At 37.1% G+C, this 24,544-nt stretch overlaps 1 protein-coding gene across 1 annotated transcript in view; it reads right to left on the reverse strand.

Moving 5' to 3' along the window:
• Positions 1 to 4,637: 4,637 nt before the first annotated feature.
• Positions 4,638 to 24,544, reverse strand: part of EMB (embigin) — a 38,422-nt gene continuing 18,515 nt past the window's right edge. The window contains exons 3-9 of the mRNA XM_060146302.1: positions 21,366 to 21,552; positions 21,046 to 21,134; positions 11,382 to 11,509; positions 8,541 to 8,820; positions 7,731 to 7,764; positions 5,339 to 5,393; positions 4,638 to 4,759 (exon numbers count right to left, since the gene is read on the reverse strand). Coding sequence (XP_060002285.1) covers positions 4,742 to 4,759; positions 5,339 to 5,393; positions 7,731 to 7,764; positions 8,541 to 8,820; positions 11,382 to 11,509; positions 21,046 to 21,134; positions 21,366 to 21,552 — 791 coding nt within the window. The 3' untranslated portion in view covers positions 4,638 to 4,741. The remainder of the gene's footprint in view (positions 4,760 to 5,338; positions 5,394 to 7,730; positions 7,765 to 8,540; positions 8,821 to 11,381; positions 11,510 to 21,045; positions 21,135 to 21,365; positions 21,553 to 24,544) is intronic.

Here is a 24,544-nt window from a genome sequence, read left to right on the forward strand (position 1 = left end):
TCAATAAAGAACTCAGCTGATAAACTGAGCATGTAACTGACCTTTCAGGTATACTGCAAATACATTCCTAAATATCACGTGAAAAAAATGCACATAGATAGTTCCAGTTTTCTTTTTATCTATGCTAGAGAAGATAAATTCGCAATTAATCAAAATCAAAGTAGATAGTACATAAATATGTATAATTTAAGATTCCAAAATAATTGAGTCATTCATCTATTTTTCAGTCATTCAATAAATATAAATTCAGAGAAAGCTATAATAGGTCAGTGTGCCTTTTAATTAATACTGGAACACACACTTGAACTTGCTGCCACCTAAACATGCTAACGGGAAGCAAGTCCCTAATTGATTGCATAACTTGTTCAGTTAGAGAAGATTCATTTTCTATAAAGAAGTAGATATTCAGTAAATAATTTGCATAAATCTATTTAAATGCCTCAAAGATGAAAACCCAGGGAATAAGTGAGCAGAACTGACATTCTTTTTCTTTTGATGAATTTAATTAACGACAAACTTTCAGTGACCAAAACTAACCAACGAAAGCTTTCTAAAAAATATATTTAATACAAATTTTGAATTGGATTCTGAGATATTCTGAGGTCCTCTTGAGGTACTCTGAGATATTCTTGAGGTATTGGCAGGGAGGAGGAAAGAGAAAATTAGTGGAGTGGACACTAATATCTACAGTACCATGCAAAGAACTACAATTACTAAAATTCTTTATGTATATAAAGTCAATACACTGTATTATTAAAATAAAGGATTGGGCTTCCCTGGTGGCGCAGTGGTTGGGAGTCCGTCTGCCGATACAGGGGACACAAGTTCGTGCCCCGGTCCAGGAGGATCCTACATGACATGGAGCGGCTGGGCCCATGAGCCATGGCTGCTGGGCCTGCGTGTCCAGAGCCTGTGCTCCGCGGCGGGGGAGGCCACAGCAGTGAGAGACCCGCGTACGGCAAAAAAAAAATAATAATAAATAAATAAATAAAAATAAAATAAAGGATAAAAATAAGGTTAACATTTGCACTGCCTATGAAAAATAAAGGACAATAGGAACTTCTTTTTTTAAGTTTTTTTGATGTGGACCATTTTTTAAGTCTTTATTGAATTTGTTACAATATTGCTCCTGTTTTATGTTTTGGTTTTTTGGCCGGGAGGCATATGGATCTTAGCTTCCTGACCAGGGATCAAACCCGCACCCCCTCCATTGGAAGGCGAAGTCTTAACCTCTGGACTGCCAGGGAAGTCCCAATAGGAATTTAGATAAGTTGAAAGCAACATACCCTGTATAATAGTTTAGGAATCAGAACTCCCTTTGCTCATTTGATTATTACACATTATTAAAATCTGACAGGACTTTTTATTCTATTATTACTGTTTTTCAAAGAAGTAGAAGCAAACAATGAAGTTTTAAAGGCTTGTTTATCTCTGTTAAAGTATTTTGTTTCAATTCTGAAGTCATAATTTAGATTTTTCTTCTAAAAATAAGTATAACTTTATGAAATTTGATGTTTACCTGTACATTTATCCATGCACCACACACTTCATGGCATCTCCAATGTACCCTCTCTGTGGTAGGTATGGGATACAGAAATAAAAGCAGAATCCAGGAAGGAGACATATAAGTGCATATTTATAATACAGGGTAATAAGCACAAAGAAACATGGAGTTATTTGAGCCCATAAGATGGCACATACTCAGCTGGGTATGAGGGATCTGCCAGGAAGTAACATCAGATTAAAGTCTTGAAAGCTGAACTTGAGTTCATCAAAAGGGAGGAGCACAGGGGGCAGCATTCTGGACAGACTCTCTATGTCAAGGCTAAATCAAGACAGTGGGAAAGGATTCACAATTTGGAAAACTGCAATACTAAGATATGGCAAAGGTGAGCCTGTAGAGCTTTGTCATGGAAGCTGCCACATTAAGCTACATAGTGAGATTTGTGTTTCAGAAATATGGCCCAGCAGCAATGCAAAAAATGATTAACCGAAGATGAGACTGAGGTAGGAAAATCAAGACCTTAGCTATTGCAGCTGGCGAGCATGGGGTAGGGGAAGCAGTGGGTGGATTAATGAGCTATTAAAAAGGCCAAAGGAATAGAGACTCATGACTAATAAACATTAGTTAATAGAGAAGAAAATAGCACAGTGAGCTCTAGGTTTTGGCCTGGGTAACTAGATGCTGAGAGAAAAGGGAAAGACTGCAAAGAGAAGATTTACATTAGAGCATAAACTGAATATGAAAAATCTGGGAATTTTAAGACATCATTAAATCTACTTATTATGCTGCAAAACTCTGTTGGCTAGAAAGATTGATAGAATTTCCCAAGGTGTCTAATACATAAATGTGGAGTAGTTTTCCTACTTCAGCTTTTCTGCTTGCTTAGTATTTTCAGTTGGTCATTTCAATTTACAATTGGTCATTTTTAGTTAATCCATTCATATCCGTGAGGTTAGTTAATGGAAGCATTCCATTTTTAACCTAACAGTGGTGGAATAATTTTCTGGAAGTTCTCCAGAGAGACTCTGAAAAGCCAAAATTCAACTTTAATTTTCTGAGTACCTTTTCTGCTTAAAGTTACTGAAGTGAATTGTCTTTGCTAGGAAAAATAGCAAGCATTAACACTTAAAAATTCAATTTACTACATAAATATTTCAGATTATTTTACATTGGGGTGGCAATTTTTCTTGCTTGAGAACCATTTTGTGGTGGCACAAGAGAAGAATGCGTACTGCATATGAGCTACAAATTGGGGATTTGTATATGTCCAGTCACAAATACATTGTTTTGAATTGGACTTAGTCAAATAGCAGGTCTGAATAATTTTTCACTGAATTCAAATTGTTTAGATTAATAAGTGAACTGCTTGGTTGTCTGCCATCATATAGATACCACCCAAGATCATTTTATCAAATTAATAATTAATTAAACCAAAACAAATGCCTGGCTTATTGCTCTAAAACAAGAATAAGATGAAACTTGCCATTACTTAAATGATGTAGTCTATTCAACAAAACTTGTGTCAACAGTTAACATCTTTACACAAAACACTGCTGCAACAAAATGAGTAGCTTCCAAGTGACACTTTATGTGTATTATTTATACTAGTAATATTTTCATCATTAGTTAAGATGCCATATAAAGTATAATTTTTCACTACCTGAATTTTTTTATAATTTTCTCAGCCAGAACATCATATAAATGTCTAAAAATTATTTTTTTCAAATAATTGAACACCTCTTTTTCAAGCTTTAATCCCCTAGTCACCAAGATCATGGGTTCTTTGCCCCCATCCCAAATCCTTCCCTCTTTGCCTGTGATTGTTCGGAACCCTGCTGCACGGTGAGCAGGGGGACATCAGAACCAAGGGCCCCCCAGCAGGTTTCACATCACTGTCTTCAACCTAACCTAGTATCCTGCCATATGATGTTAATGTTACATTCAAAACCATTAACAACTTTTCATGTCTATTCAAATTTCATTGGACTTATAGTGATTTTTATAAAATAGTTCAGTTATATATGCAATAGAAACAAAGTATTCTATTTTAAAGAAAAGTCTAAGTTACTGGCAGCAACATAGAACTGCTTTAGTACTTCTTGATTTCAGACAAAGGATTAGTATTATAAACCAGTAATAATTCATTTTTAGATATTTAGCCAGCCATGGACACCAGGAAATCATGAAGCACGGAAGCATGTCAGTAGCAGTGCTACATCCCGTCTGTGTGAACCTGTACCCTACAACATCAACACCAGCTGTCACTTAAGAAATCCAAAACCCATAGCTTTAAAAAAATGTTCTCCGGGGGCTTCCCTGGTGGCGCAGTGGTTGAGGGTCCGCCTGCCGATGCAGGGGACGCGGGTTCGTGCCCCGGTCCAGGAGGATCCCACATGCCGCGGAACGGCTGGGCCCGTGAGCCACGGCCGCTGAACCTGTGCGTCCGGAGCCTGTGCTCCGCAACGGGAGAGGCCACGGCGGTGAGAGGCCCACGTACCACAAAGAAAAAAAATAAAAAAACGTTCTCCATAAATACTAAATATCACTTTAGCCTGGTGTGGGAAAACAGTGGCGATGAGTGGAATGAGATTAGGAAATCTGCTTTCGTGGTGATGGAGATTTGGGGCAAGTGTATGGTTTTATTTCCTTGCCTTAAACCAATATTTTTGTAAGAAAAGTATGTTTTTCTTATGGACATTGTACAGTAACCATCATTAACAAAGGTAGAAAGTGCTAATTTCCCCTTGAGGACACTTTTTTTCAATATGACTGAAGGATGAACTTTACATGAAAATTATTACAAATACTTCTACACCTAGTAAACATGATTGGGGAAAAAAGCTTTTTAAGACAAATGGCAAAGGGTTTGTCTTTAATGAATTCTTTGGTTATAAACAGGTCTTGAGTGACATTCGCTCTGTGTACTATTTGGTTTTGCTGGTGTCTGTTCTGTGTATCACTTGAGGACTAGAATGAAATTAATTGTCCTGGGTTACAGCTCATAGAACATACTTAATACAATTTACCTTTCTTTAATGTAAAATAATAATAGAATGAAAATATATCTTTAGATCCGAAATAGCATATATTATTTACAAAGCTACTGCTGAGCATCTTGCACAAACTTTTCATCCTTTTAAAAATAAAAATTCACGTGTTCTTAACAGGAAGCAGGAACAAAGCTGAAATCCAAACTCTTTGACATCTTCCTGTGACTCTTGACATGATGTTTCTCATTCACTGGCCCACAGATTCCTGAGTTACATAAAGCATAATGAAACATAATTAGCATAACCTGGTTATTCTATAATAACTTATTATCACTTTAGCAAAGCAAAAAATGTCTGGAAGAGGTGATCCAAACTACTGCCAAAACCAACAGTTCCTATTCTAAATACTCAAGGAAAAAAATGTTTATGAACTATGAAAATTTTGATTCTAATCAGTGAAGAAAATAAGCTAATATTGATTCATTCATAGCACCAAGTATATGGGAATATGTGACAATAAAATAGGAGAATCCAGAAAAACTGAGAGAGAAAAAAAATAAGACTACATAAAAAATTGTAAAAGAAACTAGCCTGTGGTGACAAAAGAAACAATATATATCTGCAGTGTAATAGATTCACTTTTAGATTGGTTGTTACATGTTCTCTGGTGGAAAAAAGATGCTTATTTTTGTGTAACTATATATATTCTCCTACAATATTGTTTAAAAAAGCATATCCAAGCACATAGTGAATGACTAGGTCTTTTTAAAACTAAAAAATGTAGATGGATTAATGGCCTATGCATATTGAATTTTATTTGGAATACCATTTTGAAGCAACTTACATTTTTTCTGTGCCTGGGGGCATTATTTTCTATACCATTGCTATCATCTGATTTCCTGTAGAGAAAACAAGAAAGAAAATTACTAGATGTTTACATTGCATAAAACTAAGGTCAGTACACCACCTATATCATGGCCATCAGGTTAAAATTTAAAAGGTCAATACAGACAGAATTTATTCTTCCTAAAAATGTTTTACTCATAGTGTTGATTTTATTTGTATGCCATTGCTTGGAGAGGAACTGTTGCCACAGATGACAGTGACAAAGGCCTGTTTCTTTTATGCAGAGGGAGAATTGCTTCTCCCGAAGCATGAGTGGAGGCTTGGGTATACAGCCTAACTTATATGTTGCTTTGACACATGCAAGATAATAGCCAATCAGGAGCTCAGCCAGTATGTGCAATACAGGTGCTGTAATTTAACATGTTTATTACATTGAATTAGAGGTTAAACATGGTTCTTTATCTACCCAATGTGCATCAGAGTAAGACCACAATGTGGGCTCCAGATTCTTAAGGAAAACTAAACTAGGTTACAAGGGTATATAATAAATACCCTTCTAGATGTTATTGGCAGGCTTGAGCTCATTAAACTAGTACCACCAGATAATAAATTCAACAACCTAATCGGCTGTCTAAAAATTTGGGGGATGGGGCAGGTAGGTTAAATATTGTGTGAAATTGTGTGGGTTAAATATCTGGGTGGATCAGATAAATGCTGTTTGAAATGACTAGCTTGTTTTGATGTTATATGCTTATTTAGTAGTGTACTATTTTTAAAAGTCATTTTCACCAAGAAATTCTATGAATCACTGGTATCTAAACACATATATAAGCATCAAATATAAAATGTATTGATAAACAATATTCTCTGTAAAGAAAAATTTATCTCCTAAACTAAAAATTCTAAAAACAGCATTGGTGAAAGTTGCTCTAAATGAGTACAAGTGCCCTTGATATTTGATTTAAATCTAAAGATACTGAAATAACCTAAAGATGAGAAATGTGACTGCAAGGGACTGGATAGAAACACTGGGGAGGCTGAGCTGGGAGAACAAAAGAATCCAGGCAAGGGAGTAGTTGTTTCAAATACCTGAATGACGGTCATGTTTTTTATATGACTCTGAGTATAAGAAAGGTAATCAATACATGGGAACCAGAAAGATAAAATGTTCAAATCAATACAAACAAGATGTCCAAGTTCTCCAAAAAGAGATTCAAATTCCTTCCAACCATGAGAGTCTCTGATTCTAAGACAACACTTTTTTCCTATCTGGGGTTATGGAACTCCTGACCCATAAAATAATTATTTTATGCCCTTAATTATTATTTTATGCTCTTAATTTAGAAGTTCATATCCTGTTGATTTAAGTTACCTGCCATGTGTGAACTGAGTAAAAAATAACTATTTGAATAATGTCTACGAATATCTGCATGACAGCTGTCCGCCCCACTCCTGCTCTTTAACTGTGGCTATAGCACTCACACCTCAGAGCCCCTGTTGACTGAAAAAGATAAACTTCAGGTGTCATTTTGGGTTGGTAATAGTTGCTCAGCCCTCCCATTTCCTAGGTTTCTTTCGGCTCCTTTAATCTGGTCTCATTTTCTTGGTCCCCAGCCCTTGGCAGTGTTACTTGGACTTTAAGCACCTCTCTCACTAGGCTCCACTGTCAGTTCTCTGGCTTGGTGGGCTCAGTAACTCCCACGTTCACCAAACCAAATGATATCCCTGGTAATTTTCTTCCTAGTTCTCCTCATGCTCCGCTCAACTCTAAACAAAGGAGACTGTAACAGAAATATGCCACAATTTGTGTTCCTTCAAAAATAATGACACAGTTCTAGCCCAGTGATTTTCAACACTGAATTCTGAGAATCAGAATCAGTGATAGGCACTTTAAAGAAATACAGATGCCCAGGCACTCATCCCAGAGGTTCTGATCTAAGATATCCAGTTAGGTCTGAGTAACTGTAATTTTAAGGAGCATCCTAAGTGATCAAAAATATAGCCAGGGTTGGGAATCATTGCTTTACACAAATAATACTTCCTCATGGTTCTTGAGTGCCTCCTGTGCATCAAAGCCTATGCTAAGAATTTTTACACATAGAAAGTCATTTAATCCAGAAACCTTATGTGGTAAGTAATATCATTAAACCCATTTTGTTGAAGAGAAAACTGAAGCACAGAGAGGTGAAAGTAAGTGGTAGAGGGGGATTCTGTTGCATGCAGGTAAATGCCAAATGCCATTCTTCACCACAACATGGACATCTACAGAAAATAACACACACGTTATATACTCTTGTACTTTTTTCCTCTAACTGCAAACATTTTATTTAATTTCATATTTATCTGTATTTTACGCATGTGAAAATTAACCTATAAAAAATAATACTTACAGCTGTTCAATTTGTTCAAATTCCTTCCCATCATCTGTGTAACAAAAGAAGAATTTAACTCTTAAGATTGGTTTATTATTCTTACAAAGCATATATGCTCAATTCTACTTTCCCCTGAATTCAACATCCCCTGACTGCCTGTGCTGTTTTCCAGCTCTGGAATGAGAGAGATGGGCCCCATCAGACAGCTGCCCCTCCATCATGTCCACTCCTTCCCTGCTCTCCCGACTTGCAAAATTGCCTGCAGTTTTGATCAAACATAGTCTGGTGCCTGGGATCATCAAGAACAGAACTGACTGATTTGTAATTATTTAAGTTATGAAAAAATTAGTACAAAATCAGGAAAAAATACAGAATATAAAATAAATTTTCTTAGGGGACCATTGGTTTCTCAGTCTGTTATCCATCAGGCACAGGCTATGAAAACAGAAAGCTGGCAGGCAATGTCTTTTATGAGAATTTCAGAATGTTTGATAAAACGTTTTTAAAAATGAGTTATCTAAATGAAAGAATAATTGTTTGTCTTTGAGATCTTTTATATTAAGCTAATGCAGAATTTTCTAATATTCCAGTACCAGTGCACATATCACTTAATTGGTGTGCTGGTCCCAGTAACACCAAAGAAAAGGGGAAAAAAAATTTTTTTAGGAAGTTGATACAGGAAGACCATCAATATAAGCTCATAGCTCACTGTCACCATTGTTATTAACATAAATACCACTACAAAAAACAAAAGTTAGATTTTTTTCTAAAGCCACCATAATGGATTAAGTCATAACATGAGAATTATCTAAAAAAAAGAAATCCTACCTGAGTGCTTCTTTTTCTTTTGGGTGTACATTTCAAAAAGCAGAATAATAGCCACTAAAAGAACCACCTCAACAGCTATTCCAAGAAATGCTTTGAGAGGCACCCAATAACTCAGCACGACAAGTTCAACGTGTTCTTCACTCTCGCCTAATTGGAATATTGCATGGCACCAATAAGATCCCTGATCTTCCTCTGAAAGTTGCATTATCTTGAGCCTTGTTTCATTAGCATTTTTTCCATTGATCACATACTTATTGTTCATTGGAACACCAACAGGAACCTAATAGAAGGAGACATTAAAATCCATTCCTATCATATTGCATAAAAGATACATGTCCTGAATGATCTAGTTTTGAGTGAAAGCTACAAGATAGTACCAAGAAAACTGCTTACCAGAAAAAGGGCATATTAGGGACTTCCCTGGTGGCGCGGTGGTTAAGAATCCACCTGCCAATGCAGGGGACAGGGGTTCGAGCCTGGGCCAGGGCAACTAAGCCTGTATGCCACAGTTACTAAGCCTGTGCTCTAGAGCCCGCTAGCCACACCTGCTGAGCCCGCGAGCCACGACTACTGAAGCCCACGCACCTAGAGCCCGTGCTCCACAACAACAGAAGCCACCGCAATGAGAAGCCCGCGCACCGCAACGAAGAGTAGACCCCGCTTGCCACAACTAGAGAAACCACGAGCGCAGCAACGAAGATCCAACGCAGCCAAAAATAAATAAATTTATTAAAGAAGGGAGCACATTAAAGTATGTGAGAAGTTATACATACAGAGCTCAAGTCTTACCATAGTTTGATCTTTTAAAGGTAGCAAACAAAGGAAAAGTACACTTTGCTTTAACTACTTAGCACTGAATGTTTGAAACTACAGTGTGCAAGTCATCGTGGGTAAATATTCTATGCGAATTAGAAATACAGAAATTTTCCAGCCATCCGGGTTTCATGTTACAATCCCTGACTAGTTCAGAATACTTCCTCCTTCACAATTGCAGGCATACATTCATTAAATCAACTATTAAATTAATGAAGCTATTATATCTGATCATTCCTGTAAAGGAAGTTCACTGGCTCATGGCATTGGGAGTTCCTCAAACTGGAACTGAAGACGAAATCTTCAGGCCTTTGAAGCTGATGTAGAAGAAATGGTAGAAATCCCTCTAAGCCTGGTATACATGGTGGTCTGCGCACCTTCTGTCTTCTCTCATAGCTGAATTTCTCTCTCTTTCTGACATGTTGGCTTCTGAGATTCACTGGGTTTTCCTCAGCCTTTTAAGATCCATACTAAGCTATTTGGTGGCTAATTTATTTAATCCATTTAAATTAAATTTTATTCTCAGGCCATTTGATGCCTTCATTGCTCTATCACTCAACTGCACTGCTCAGTAAATGCTAATTTGCATACAAATATTCTTGGAGGTTATCTGATGAAGAACTGTGAGTTTATTATTTGCCAAAAAAATTATAGCAACCTGGCTCACTGTGCACAGCATTGCCTATGATGCTTGTTACAAATGTACTCTAACTCAGAGCTGTTTAATAGGTGCCCCAGGTAAGTCTGATGAAGATGATTGTTCGCCTACTTTTTGAAAAAACACTTGACCTAAAGTTTTGACTTGCACCCTCTTCCCTGCACTTTTCTCATATCCTAACATAACCCATGCTTAGGGCCAAATTGAGAGAAACTTAGTATAGCAAATGGAGAGAAGTACAGACTACATTCTAAAAGTTTAATATAATTAGACAAGCTTTTTTTGTCTAGTATCACATATGCATAAATAAATTAGGCTATGTAATTCAGAAACTATGTCTGTTACTTGTTTTTACAAATTTACATGCTCTTTAAAACTATTTCCATACACAAAATGATTGCCTTTCCTAATCATCAATAACAAGATAAGTACAAATATTAATAGTTTAAATCTACTCCTAAGTGATTTGGAGCTATCTCTTTGAAAACTCAAACCAATCACAGAATCAGTAACTCACCCTTTTAAGTCATTCCCTCTGTCGTCAACAGTCTACAATAGCATCAATATTGTCTAAGAAGGAATTTAGCATTTCACTAAGATCTACCCTGTCTCATACCGTTCCTTCTAGAATTGCCTTTACAAGACTTCAATTTCAATGCTCATTAGCACCAGGGCAATAAAAGGGTGTCCCCTAAAGGACAATGTCCTAAATTTCCCTGCTATTAGAGGCTATTTGGGAGGAAGAAAACCAGAAATGATTTAAGTACTCATGTTTTTCTTAATATCAGCTCTTTGAAAAGCCATTAATTCTTTAATAGGAATTTAAAGTATTTGGCTTCCCTTAGGTCTCTGGAAGTCCAAAAGAGGTCAGTGACACTAAAAGAACCTAAAACCTGAGTTTAAGTTACCAAATTTTCATTCTTTTCTCAGATGCTGCCAGTGTATTGCATTTTATAACAAATGTTTCCAGAGACAGAAGCAGGAAAAGAAAACTCCCTTTCTTTTTTTCTAGTTACTCTCATGAAATGATAAGGAAAAAAAGAATCTTTTTTGTTGGGGTTATATCTAAACTTGTCAACTAAAAATGAACTGTAACTTCCTTTCATAGAATTTTAATAAATGGCTAAATCTAAAAAACAAAGTACCACTTAATGAAACATTAAGAGTATCTTCAGATATATAATGTAATATGCTAAAAACACCAAATGACAGCTCCATTCATCACTGTTCTTTCTTCATGAACACATATTAATGAACAAGATAACAGAAGTATAAATAGTCCTAAGAACTGTGAGTGTATTATAATCTTATTATTTATCAAATAAAAGTTTTTATTTTGTTTTCTTCAAGTCAAAGAAATATGATCTTACCTGTACACTCCCATTACTACGGTACCAGGTCCAATTTAAAGGAAAACAGTCTTGACATTTACACATCAAGACAACTGAATCCCCTACATAAGTGATCAACGGTTTCTTTTTTTCATGAAGTTCAGGGACTAAGAAAAATGGAGAGAAACATATGTTACTGAAAGAGTTTGAATAGGGGGAATGTATTCAAGTTGAATAGACGTATAGTTGTAGTAGGTAGGTGGTGCAATATAATTGTCAGTAATATAGAAACAAAAGGAAGGTCTTCTATTATTGAGCCAATAACAATTACAAGTATTGTAATAGACTGTTTGTTACATGCTTTGGATAAGAAAGAAACTTCATGTTTTCAAGACTGTTCTTTCTTCCCACCTACTAAGTTACGTTAGAGCAAATATTTTTTCAAAGTGTACCCTTAAATGGCACTCTAGTGAGGAGACAAAATTTTCAGGATTTAAAATTTTTATTTGACACAGATTTATGAAAAGAGTTGGAGAAGATGGGAAGATGAGAAAGGAGCAAAGGAAATTTTAGAGGAAGAGAAAAGAATAGGAAAGAAAATGAGATAAAAAACACTTTTGGGCTTCCCTGGTGGTGCAGTGGTTGAAAGTCTGCCTGCCGATGCAGGGGACATGGGTTCGTGCCCCGGTCCGGGAAGATCCTACATGCCGTGGAGCGGCTGGGCCCGTGAGCCATGGCTGCTGAGCCTGTGCGTCCAGAGCCTGTGCTCCGCAACGGGAGAGGCCACAACAGTGAGAGGCAGGCCCGCATACCAAAAAAAAAAAAAAAAAAAAAAACCCACTTTCATGTGGTTTTGTAGGAAAAAAACAAAAACTAATATTCATTGTGATAAATTTCTTAAAGTTTGAAGCAGATGCCATTAGTAACAATAAAAATGAGCACTGAATTTAGAAAAATTAAGTTTTAAGGCTATGAATAACTTGGTAAAGAAAATTAAAGCATAAGAACATAAGCAAAGCAATAAAAAGCCAACTAGCAGCTTCCATGGTGAAATCAGTTCCTTCTGATTGACCTCAAAAGATGTATTATAAAATGTACACTTTTATGAGAGACAGACTTATCAACAAAGATGACTTTTGTTGATTTCTTTTTCTTTTATTAATTTTAGCAGGTTTTGTGTTTTGTTTTTCCTTTTTGTTTTTTTGGTTTGCCAGCAGAGAGACAATGTCTAAATTTTTAATACTGTGTTGACAAATTTTATAGATACTGTTTGCTATTCACTTGTTATCCTATTTTTAGATTTTATTTTGGGGAGGGTCAGGGTGGAAAATGGAAAGATCAATTTTAATTGCTAAAATTAGGTTTACAGATTAAATACATTTTCTAAACGCTCTTGGCTTTCTACTACCAGAAGAATATTGGGCATTTGCTGGATGTATGAACTGTAAAGATGAGGAAGGGGGAAATAACTGGTAATAAGTGGAAAAGAAATTCTGACTTCTATAACCACTTGTATAGGGGTAAACATAGGGTTGGATTTCTTCACAGGTTCTGTCTTTAGGTGATTAATGTTACAGTGATGAGTGTCAGAAGTCTTCAGTTTTCCTTATGGTTTAACGTGGGCCTAAATACAACTGCACATATCACCCCCTCCTTCATCAGCAGTGCTGACCAGCAGAGTGTTGAATGAGGCACTGCTAATAATAAAGAGATGCAAATAAGGAAGGTATATCACCACTGAAAGTGTAAATCATAAGATGACAGAGCAATCTATAAGTCAATGGTTCTCATACTTTTCATAACCAAGGAAATATGTTTTGATAAAACTGAATGATCTACAATTTTACATTACCCAAAGATGTGAACTGCCAATCAGAATTTATAATCACCCCACTAATAGTTTATGAGCACCTAGTAAGGTACCACTAGGGTACTCCTGAGGTAGGAGAGAAATGAACACATGTGATTGGCATGACTGAAGTCATCCCAGCCAGAAGAAATTGGTGAGTTGACCTTGCCAGAGGATATTCTGAACACTCCTTTCGAATGGCTACTAGTGTCCCACACTCCTTATTGGTTACCATTAGGCTGAGGGACACTAAGGGAAATGTGGTTAATATGTGTCCATTTCAAAGCTCAATGAGCGTTTGAAGTAGTCAGCACAATGAGACAATGATGTGACAAACATGTAAGATTTGGGTCCAGGAAATATTAGAATTATAGCTTCAGTGTTACTAGTGTTGAGGACATAGGTTGGTCATACCCTTCTACAATGTTACTGTAAAGAATTAAGTACAGGAACACAATATATAAAGGGCTTGGTGTAGAGCAAACACCACAAAATTCGAACTTTTGTTGTCATCATGTACTGGTATTGCTTTTCTTAATTGAGTTTTCGTACAATTTGTAATGCCCACAGCCTTCCTACATTAGCCAGCTTAATGGCATGGATTATTGTCACGTGCAAGAATGATTTCTAGGCCAGTTGGCCATGTGGAACAGAGAAGAAATAAGACACAGAATAAAAGGAGAACTGGAAATTCACCTGAATTCATCTCAGAACCATACGAATGTATAAAAACAGCCCCAAATGTGGAAAAGGGTCCAAACTGAGCCATTTACAGAACACCCAGACAATCTGAGAAAGGCGATTAAAAGAGATTAAAATGATGAAAAATAAAAGATGAAAATAAATAAATAAATAAATAAAAGATGAATTCACAGGAGACAAGGCCCAGAAGAATGAAGAAACAGTAGCTTTGAGATGCTGGAGGTGGCACCAATCCATCCTTTAATAACATATATTAAAAAACTTTTCAGTGAAGCTGTAAAACAAATTCTGCTGCTTGAAACACTTATGCAAGTCCTTGGCTAAAGCAGATGAATAAGAGTTTGTGGAGAGAAACCAAGATGGCAGAGTAGAAGGACGTGCTCTCACTCCCTCTTGCGAGAACACCAGAATCACAACTAGCTGCTGGACAATCATTGACAGGAAGACACTGGAACTCACGAAAAAAAGATACCCCAAAGACAAAGGAGAAGCCACAATGAGACAGTAGGAGGGATGCAAGGTTGCCCACTCTCACCACTCTTATTCAACATAGTTTTGGAAGTTTTAGCCACAGCCATCAGAGAAGAAAAGGAAATAAAATGAATCCAAATCAGAAAAGAAGAAGTAAAGCTGTCACTGTTTGCAGATGACATGATGCTATACATAGAGAATCCTAAAGATGCTACCAGAAAACTACTAGAGCTAATCAATGAATTTGGTAAAGTAGCAGGATACAAAATTAATGCACAGAAATCTCTGGCATTCCTATACACTAATGATGAAAAATCTGAAAGTGAAATTAAGAAAACACTCCCATTTACAATTGCAACAAAAAGAATAAAGTATCTAGGAATAAACCTACCTAAGGAGACAAAAGACCTGTATGCAGAAAATAATAAGACACTGATGAAAGAAATTAAAGATGATACAAATAGATGGGGAGATATACCATGTTCTTGGATTGGAAGAATCAACATTGTGAAAATGACTCTACTACCCACAGCAATCTACAGATTCAATGCAATCCCTATCAAACTACCACTGGCATTTTTCACAGAACTAGAACAAAAAATTTCACAATTTGTATGGAAACACAAAAGACCCCGAATAGCCAAAGCAATCTTGAGAACGAAAAACAGAGCTGGAGGAATCAGGCTCCCTGACTTCAGACTATACTACAAAGCTACAGTAATCAAGACAGTATGGTACTGGCACAAAAACAGAAATAATAGATCAATGGAACAGGATAGAAAGCCCAGAGATAAACCCATGCACATATGGTGACCTTATCTTTGATAAAGGAGGCAGGAATGTACAGTGGAAAAAGGGCAGCCTCTTCAATAAGTGGTGCTGGGAAAACTGGACAGGTACATGTAAAAGTATGAGATTAGAACAGTCCCTAACACCATACACAAAAAATAAGCTCAAAATGGAGTAAAGACCTAAATGTAAGGCCAGAAACTATCAAAGTCTTAGAGGAAAACATAGGCAGAACACTCTAGGACATAAATCACAGCAAGATCCTTTTGGACCCACCTCCTACAGAAATGGAAATAAATCAAAAATAAACAAATGGGACCTAATGAAACTTCAAAGCTTTTGCACAGCAAAGGAAACCATAAACAAGACCAAAAGACAACCCTCAGAATGGGAGAAAATATTTGCAAATGAAGCAATTGACAAAGGATTAATCTCCAAAATTTACAAGCAGTTCATGCAGCTCAATAGCAAAAAAACAAACAACCCAATCCAAAAATGGACAGAAGACCTAAATAGACATTTCTCCAAAGAAGATATACAGACTGCCAACAAACACATGAAAGAATGCTCAACATCATTAATCATTAGAGAAATGCAAATCAAAACTACAATGAGATATCATCTCACACCAGTCAGAATGGCCATCATCAAAAAATCTAGAAACAATAAATGCTGGAGAGGGTGTGGAGAAAAGGGAACCCTCTTGCACTGTTGGTGGGAATGTAAATTGATACAGCCACTGTGGAGAACAGTATGGAGGTTCCTTAAAAAACTACAAATAGAACTACCTTATGACCCAGCAATCCCACTATTGGGCATATACCCTGAGAAAACCATAATTCAAAAAGAGTCATGTACCAAAATGTTCATTGCTGCTCTATTTACAATAGCCCGGAGATGGAAACAACCTAAGTGTCCATCATTGGATGAATGGATAAAGAAGATGTGGCACATATATACAATGGAATATTACTCAGCCATAAAAAGAAACGAAATTGAGCTATTTGTAATGATGTGGATAGACCTAGAGTCTGTCATACAGAGTGAAGTAAGTCAGAAAGAGAAAGACAAATACCGTATGCTAACACATATATATGGAATTTAAGGGAAAAAAATGTCATGAAGAACCTAGGGGTAAGACAGGAATAAAGACACAGACCTACTAGAGAATGGACTTGAGGATACGGGGAGGGGGAAGGGTAAGCTGTGACAAAGCGAGAGAGAGGCATGGACATATATACACTACCAAACGTAAGGTAGATAGCTAGTGGGAAGCAGCCGCATAGCACAGGGAGATCAGCTCGATGCTTTGTGACCGCCTGGAGGGGTGGGATAGAGAGGGTGGGAGGGAGGGAGACGCAAGAGGGAAGAGATATGGGAACATACGTATATGTATAACGGATTCACTTTGTTGTAAAGTGGAAACTAACAGACCATTGTAAAGCAATTATACTCCAATAAAGATGTAAAAAGAAAAATTAAAAAATTAAAATCACAGTAAAATCAAATCCCATAACTGTCGGGTGGGTGACTCACAGAGTGGCGAACACTTATACCACAGAAGTCCACCCACTGGAGTGAAGGTTCTGAGCCCCACATCAGGCTTCCCAACCTGGGGCTCTGGCAATGGGAGGAGGAATTCCTAAAGAATCAGACTTTGCAGCCTAGTGGGAATTGATTACAGGACTTCGACAGGAGTGTGGGAAACAGAGACTCCACTCTTGGAGGGCACACACAAAATAGTGTGCGCATCGGGACCCAGGGGAAGGAGCAGTGACCCCAGGAGAGACTGAACCAGACCTACCTGCTAGTGTTGGAGGATCTACTGCAGAGGTGGGGGTGGGGGGTGGGGGCTGTGGCTCACCGTGGGGACAAGGATACTGGCAGCATGAGCCCTCCCAGAGTCTATCATTAGCCCCACCATAGAGCCCAGGTAGGCTCCAGTGTTCGGTTGCCTCAGGCCAAACAACCAACAGGGAGGGAACCCAGCCCCCACCTATCAACAGTCAAGTGGATTAAAGTTTTACTGAGCTCTGCCCACCAGAGCAACAGTCAGCTCTACCCACCACCAGTCCCTCCCATCAAGCCACTTAGGTAGGCTCATCCACCAGAGGGCAGACAGCAGAAACAAGAAGAACTACAATCCTGCAGCCTGTGGAACAAAAACCACATTCACAGAAAGACAAGATGAAAAGGCAGAGAGCTATGTACCAGATGAAGGAACAAGATAAAACCCCAGATAAACAACTAAATGAAGTGGAGATGGGCAACCTTTCAGAAAAAGAATTCAGAATAATGATAGTGAAGATGATCCAGGACCTTGGAAAAAGAATGGAAGCAAAGATGGAGAAGATGCAAGAAATGGTTAACAAAGACCTAGAAGAATTAAAGAACAAACAAACAGAGATGAACAATACAATAACTGAAATGAAAACTACACTAGAAGGAATCAATAGCAGAATAACTGAGGCAGAAGAACAGATAAGTGACCTGGAAGACAGAATGGTGGAATTCACTGCTGCGGGAACTCTGGATAAAGTAGGACACACAAAATCTTGGGGTTGAAAGAATTCAAGTTTAAAGATGGTGAAATTGCTGATTCAAACTAGTGTCTAGGAAGATGAGGTCTAGGAACTACTCAGTGAAAGTGAAAACCCTATGGAGTTGTAAATCTTAGAGATTTATATTTGCATATTTATGGACTAGAAAACATTAGCCTGTGTCATTTTTGGCTCAAGGATGTTTAGGTGTTATCAAATTGGGAAAAAGATTCTTCCATATAGTCAAAGACAGCGAACTAGGTTTTAGCACTGGGGTTTGAAGCTTAAGTTCAAACTGATTCTATTACTGTGCTCTTCCATTTGACTCCTTGCATGCTTCCCAGTGAGGACAGATGGCTGGGCCAAGGCAGGTTTCATAGCACTTGGTACTATCAGAATCTCACCATGTCTTCCAAGAAGTTCTATGTCCTATTACTTATGCTTTACCAACTAAGTTTCTGCATCTTTTTACTAAGAGATTTTAACATTGATGGTTATTATAGAAATTTTCAGCATCTACCTCAGAATATTTGACCTACTACTAAAAAACATTGCAGACCACCACCCATCTTTCTTGGTGAAAGGCAGTCAGTGACATTAGCAGTTGCAAGCTTCCAGTGTGACTTTGGCTTTCTCCCTGTACTGTCATCAACAGCCAAACACACAAAGTCAGCAGGTTTTTCCACACTGTACTAATCAGTGATGTTGAGGCCCTTTTATAATCTTGTAGTAATAAATCAACCAGTTCCCATAAAGGCAGAAGGAGGGACTTTGCTGATAAATTGTTCTGAGGACTCAGGCTCATGCACTTTAGTTGACTCATGTGATCGATAGCAGAATTTTTTTTTTTTTGGCTCAATTTTAAAGGGAGGATAAAACAGGCTTTTCATCCACACTCAATTGAACAGATAATCCTCTTCTTAGGAAAAGCCATAAGCAATCCACGTGGAGAAAGAGTAAAATAGGATATTTGTAAAAATAAAAACATACACCATTCTAGAAGCCTTACAAGATCTAATTAAATAACTATAATATGAATTGTTCTGCAGATGCCTTTAAATTGTACTCAAATGAAATGATTCCTCCAAGCAATATTCAACTTAGATAAATTAAAGAGAATTATTTTACCAAAGAAAATCTGGAAGGGCCCAACTTACTAACTGTATAAAAATCTTTAAGATATAGTACATACTTAAAAGTTACATTGTTAAGTGGGCATTTAAAACAAATAAACTGAACTAAACTGCTTTAAGAAAACTATAAAAAGAAAAAAAGTAAATATTCAGTGGCTCTTTGCATTCCTCAAGCACTTGATTTCAAACCTAGACCTTGTGTAGGTGCTTCTGACACCAGCCAGCATCAACCTAGTTACTCAAAATGGATACAGATCAAGAGGCCTTCTTTAAGACTACTTGGCATTAAATTTATTAGTACACTGAAAACTAAAATGCTTCTGTTAATCTTCACATTAGAGACTAGAATGATCACTTACAAGTAATAATTTAAGTAATTTATCATAACAGTGCTAATAAGAAAAAATGTAATATATTCGATATTTAAACTTTGAACAGGCATGACTAGTACATATTTCTAGAAAACAGTGCTATTTAGAAGACGGGAAAAAGCAATTTTTTGTTTTTTGTTTTTTGTTTTTTTGCTGTACGCGGGCCTATCACCGCCGTGGCCTCTCCCATCGCGGAGCACAGACTCCGAACGAGCAGGCTCAGGGGCCATGGCTCACGGGCCCAGACGCTCCGCGGCACGCGGGATCCTCCCGGACCGGGGCACGAACCCGTGTCCCTCGCATCGGCAGGCAGACTCCCAACCACTGCACTACCAGGGAAGCCCAAAGCAATTTTTAAAGTTGAATCTCCTGGAGACACTTTGAGTCTCAAGATTTGATGAGTATTTCCTCAAGACCTGTAGGCCTTCTTTACACATTTAAAAGAGACACATAAAATGTGTACTAGGATTGTGTGTTTGTGTGTGTGTATGTGTGTCCATGTGTTTAGTATCTGTTAGTTCATTAGGATGGCAAGGCGGGGGCAAGAGAAAAAGACTGAGGAAAGAAAAAGAAAAGGGAAGTTAAGAAAAGGAATAAGGTATATGATATATCTATCCTTCACTAGGTTAAATTTGGCAAATGGAGGAAAGAAGGTTAAAAGAGAATGTACATGATCAAAATAATCAAAAGATGATAATAGTTTCTGCCTTTGCAGAGACCAAAGTGCATAAATACAAGGATTTATTATATTTACCCAGTAGGAATATTTATAAAACCACAGGAAGGAAATGAGTCTGAGTGCAGAGGGACTATAGGGAGGGATGAAGGAGGGGACCATCTGAAATCATGGCAGTGATGAGTCAGGCCATTCTGCTACTGATGGGACTTTGGGGATAGAATTCGTATTTTGTCATAGCAGCTAGCTGGATTTCACAATTTTTAGGAAAAAGTAAACAATTTCTCATGTGTGCTGGTAAATTAATGTGAAGCAAAGCCCAAGATAGTTAATATGGCAACAGACTGCATTTCCCAAATACCATCAGGGACAGTGACATTCACTTATCTATCAGAGAATATGGGTTTTTCATGAAGATAATTACCCAACTTGAACAACTAGTCTCTATTATGAGATTGAGACCTTTAAAGTTTTGGTTTAATGATGGTAAGAGTAAAATACTTTGAGTTTATTTTTTCCTATGGGGGAGAACTGTGGATTACATTCTGGGGTTTGTCCTTACTTGATGAAATCAAAAGCAGGCAACCTTTGTGCGTCTCCAAATTATTTTTAAATTTTATGGGTTCCTAAAATCCCAAGTCCTGGAGCCACTGATACAGAACACCAAAGCATATTCTCAGAGTCTAGGAATGCAATAACTCAGACACCTAGAGGAGTATTATAAAAGGTCTGAGTTGGGAGGGCTAAATAAATAAATAAATTCAAGAGACTGCTACAAAAGAGGTACAAATAACCTGGCAGCCTGATCTTTCAAACTAAAACCTGTGTTTTAAACTGGGGGAGGGAGCACTGGGAAGACACTGTGAAGCTCCATTTTCAAGGTCACCACTTATGATTCAATAGAAAGCACATGATGCCTTTTTTTTCAGCTGTATTTTTAGTATTGTAATAATAATTTTAAAAATTGAGGATTTATTTGTTTATTTTCTACAACAATTATTTTGTGAACACAACAGGATTTTAGATGATGGCATAAGATCCAAGACCTTTACATAATGGTAAAGATTTATTTCAGCACAAAAACTAGATATTTTCTTCCCAACAAATTTGAGGATTTAGAATTCTAAGAATATAATGCTAAAGTTATTACTCTACAAATTATTAGTACTGACCTTTGAAATTAAATGTGCCCCTTTGTTCCTTTTTCTCCTCAAAGAAACAAGAATAACTTCCCATTTGTTCGCTATTAACGATGGTGAACCTAAAGATAATTTAAGTTATTAATACAGGCTTAGTTCTCAAAAAACTCTCCTTAATGAAAATGAAAGACTCAGCCATTAATCAAAATTTAAAGATGAAAAAAATTTGTAAATGTGCAAATTAGAATATTAGCATAACATTCAAGTGACAGCAAAGGAAAGGATGCTCATTCAGGAAAATATTTAGAATTTAATTTCATCTAGCCATACAGGTTAAAATTTTGTTTACTCACATGTATTGGGTATACAGGATGCTTCCTGTTGCATTGATGAGATAGTTATTCTCAAGTAGTTCATCACCTTTTTTCCAAGTCACATTTACTGAATTCAGATCTCCAGATGTCATGAATTGGCATGTGAGTTCTATATTAGAAGGCCTTTCTAAAGTGATATTTTTTTCAACTGGCATATTGGAATGTTCTGTTTACCACAAAAGAAAACAAACAAAAAGATGTTGTAAAAGTTACATTTAGGGGAAATCCAAGATATAAAAAAGTTTAAATAATCAACAATAGGGCTATATCAGCAGTTTCCTAATGTAACAACAGTGCTACATCAACAGTTTCCTAATGTAACATTCCTTTGAAGAATTATTCCTCTGTAACATATATTTAGTTCCCTTTATTATTTTCTTTCATAGGCACAGATGAAGAAAAGTTTTGTTACAACAAAAATGGAATCACAAAAGCCTAACGCTGTGATCTTAATCTGCTTAAACTCACTAGCTGACAAGGATACAGGGGGAAGAGTACTGTTGAAAGAAGTGCCATGTGCTCTGACAGTGTAGAAACAGTACAACCGTAGAAACAAACAAACTAGTAAGGAGAGAAAGGAGTGACTGTTTCAGCTCCTTTCAGTAATCATGTTATTGGTAGTTACTACAAGGAAGTTTTGTATATAATGTGGGTTTGTGTGATATACTAATTCTATCGTTCCCAGTCTTCTTACTCCTTAAGAATTTGTAGGGATGGGATAAAGATACAGTCGTGAGACAGAAGAATTTAAATAAACATCTTGCAGTTCTGAATTTTCACTGCATTTGAAATATCAGTACAAAGCCATTAGGTGATATATCTATATATAAATATGTAGATACAGATATTGATATATATATCCAACTTAGAGCCAGCTTTTTAAAATTTTGAACAGTGGTAAATAAAGAAAAAAATATCAAGTAAGCACACTGCTCTTCCTATACTAAATGTACCACTGGTAACCAAATAATAAAGGAAGATAACTTTCTGTTTATAGAATTCCAGCAAATAAATGAAGAAATCATAGAAATACAGTACAATGATGCAGGAAACCCTGGTGAATCATGAATCCAGTCATTTTGCATCAACTACTGCAATCATCTCAAAAACAGAATTGTGTGTCTCCTGAGGAGGAACACCCCACTACCTAAGAAGTAATCTTGTCCAAAAAAAAAAACAAAAAGTAAAGTGGAAGGGGGCAGAGCATGGGCTCTAGGCACTCAGGCAGTAGTTGTGGCATGTGGGCTCAGTAGTTGTGGCTTGCAGGCTCTAGAGCACAGGCTCAGTAGTGTGGCACACGGGCTTAGTTGCTCCGTGGCATGTGGGATCTTCCCAGACCAGGGCTCGAACCTGTGTCCCCTGCATTGGCAGGCAGATTCTTAACCACTGCGCCCCAGGAATGTACCCCTATGTAATAAAACAATTTTAAAAAGCAAGGAAGTGACTATACAAAAATCAGAACAGTGATGGTTACTTTTAATGGGAAGGAAAGGGCTGTGTTTGGGAGAGGGCACTGCATTATATAAACATTTCTCCATCTCACGCTCAATAGCATAGTATCATTAAAAGTAGAATGCAGAGCCAAAATGTAGCAAGAAAAAAAATAGAACTTAAAATAGCATAACATCCCTTTTAATTACATTTAAAACTTCACAAAAGTGCTTCCTTAAGCAATGACTACGTGCAAAGTTTTGCCAACAGTGAAGTACAACTAGTGTGAAGTGCTTTGTGAGCACATGCTTGAAATAACTGCTCGTGTAATTCTAAAATTGCTGAATTTAATTTTATGCCCAAAAAGTAAAACAAAACAAAACAAAAACCCTAGCTATGGGAAGACCTTAACAAAATTCAATTATACAGGGAAAAAAAATTGAGTCAGTAAAACTGAAGGGATTTATACATTTCAGCATATGTACATGCAGAAATTATACGAGGTACTAGTAACAGGAGAAAATGTTTCAAGATCTGCTGTATTTGGTTCTGAGCTTCTGTTTTCTATAAATTTTCCTCACTTCATCTTTAGCTCTATGACAGCCTTAAAACTTAGTCCTGTCTGTCAAAGAAATTTACTTCGTTAGCCAATTTCTTAAGAGTTTTCTACACACAGTCTCTGTCCTCACCCATGTTCTCATTTCAATATGGCATATTCTAGTATCTTACCACATTACAGAAAGTGCTTTCTCTTGGGTTAAAAATGGCCTATTTAACCTGATGACCTCTTTTCAGAGCTCATGTTTTATTTGATGTCTCTGAAATATCAGATGTTGCCAGAGACTACCGACTCCTAGAAATTCCCTTTACTTCACTCCCATTTCATGATCCTAACATTCTGCTAGCCACACCAATTCTTCCAACTACCCCTAAATGTTGGTCTCCCTTGGGACTTTGCTCTCTGGTCTCTTTACTTTTCTGTTTGACACTCCCATGTTGGATTCAACTATTATTTCTAATATCCTTTATTTGTAAAACTCTTGGCTCCATTCAAGACTTCCTTCTTGATCCCCAGGCCCACAGCTCCAGTTGCCTACTGAGCATCTAAACCTAGATATCCCAAAGGTTCTTCAAACTCAAAATATCCGAGGGAGATGCAATAGCTTTCTCTTCTCCTGACCCCTAAGATTAAATCACATCCAGTAGAATTCAGTCGATTCTTACCTCTGAAATGTCAATCAGATTTGCTCAGTTGTCTCCAACTCTTCTTACTGTAGGGCTTTAATGGGGTTGAGAACATGCTATCCCTAAAATATGGCACCTTGGTATACTAAATGTCTTAAGCTGAAGGAGTTTGTGAAAATAGCAGAAGCAGAAAGGTCACTCTGACATTCCCCCTGTGCTTCTCCCTTGAAACAGGTCATAAAACCTTCATGGGAGAGGTGCCTTCTCTATAGCTGGGGGAAAGGAGCATCCTTATCTCCACAGACAAAGGGACACATAGAAGAATTATAACAAATAGGATTTGCTAAATTTCCCCCAGTTTATTACACTTATCTCATACTCTCTGATCTATCATATTCTCCCATGACTCTCCACTCTTCATCAAGCCTAGCATAAAAATACTCAGATTTAACTGTTTCTTTGGGTCCTCCTCTCCTTATGAAGGATGCTGTGTCACATAAAACTTAAATTAATTTGTATGCTTTAATCCTGTTAAACTATGT

Source organism: Lagenorhynchus albirostris, chromosome 3 (assembly GCF_949774975.1).
Source record: "Lagenorhynchus albirostris chromosome 3, mLagAlb1.1, whole genome shotgun sequence".
NCBI lineage: Eukaryota > Metazoa > Chordata > Mammalia > Artiodactyla > Delphinidae > Lagenorhynchus > Lagenorhynchus albirostris.